This window comes from Myotis brandtii, unplaced genomic scaffold, assembly GCF_000412655.1.
Source record: "Myotis brandtii unplaced genomic scaffold, ASM41265v1 scaffold691, whole genome shotgun sequence".
NCBI lineage: Eukaryota > Metazoa > Chordata > Mammalia > Chiroptera > Vespertilionidae > Myotis > Myotis brandtii.
Genome location: NW_005370704.1, coordinates 1,745,794 through 1,746,437, shown reverse-complemented (window position 1 = coordinate 1,746,437; position 644 = coordinate 1,745,794). Strand labels below are relative to the sequence as shown.

The following is a 644-nucleotide window of genomic DNA, read 5'->3' as shown; positions in this document are numbered from 1 at the left end:
GTACCGGCTGCAGGGCCAGGAGGGGGCCGAGGGCCGGGGTCCCGCCCTCCCGGGAACACAGGCCTCGCTGGACGCGGGTCCTTCACTGTGACAGGTCCACCCTCCTCCTCAATAAAATCGGCAGCCGAGCCTGGTCCCGAGTTCGAGTCATCCCGGCCTGGCAGCGCCTCCCGTGGCCCACGGGCCCCGCAGGTGCACAGAGGACGAGCAGGGACCCGCAGGAAGCACGCTTGTCCCGGAATCTGCTTCCACCCTGAGATCCGCCCTCTGTGTGTGAGGTTCTCACTCCGGGCAGCTTGTTTCCTGGACCCGAGTGGCCCTTGGCTGTTTGTCACACGAGGTTGCAGGCGAGTCCCCCACTGGGTGGGCAGACAGCACGATCCCAGCATAACAAGCTCGGGTCCGGCAGCACGTGGCTGGGAGCCTTGTTCAGCAGCGTGGTCCGTGGACAGCCGTCTGTGTGGCACTTCCCTGCTGCCCCCCAGGCCCCGGGTCACCGAGGTCCCTGCCCTCGGGGTCCTTGGGCCTTGAGACAGGCAGGCACATGGACGTGTCGCTTGGGCAGGGCAACGGGCACCTGCCCTCGGGCCACCGTCAGTGCTGGGCTCAGGCCCTCATGCTGCCCCCACAGGCCAGGCCCCTCC

At 68.3% G+C, this 644-nt stretch overlaps 1 protein-coding gene across 1 annotated transcript in view; it reads left to right on the top strand.

Annotated features, from left to right (window-relative positions):
* MRPS2 (mitochondrial ribosomal protein S2) overlaps positions 1-133 on the top strand; it is a gene marked incomplete at its 5' end in the record, with an annotated part of 1,944 nt that extends 1,811 nt beyond the window's left edge. The window contains one exon of the mRNA XM_014529715.1: positions 1-133. Coding sequence (XP_014385201.1) covers positions 1-91 — 91 coding nt within the window.
* Positions 134-644: the final 511 nt, after the last annotated feature.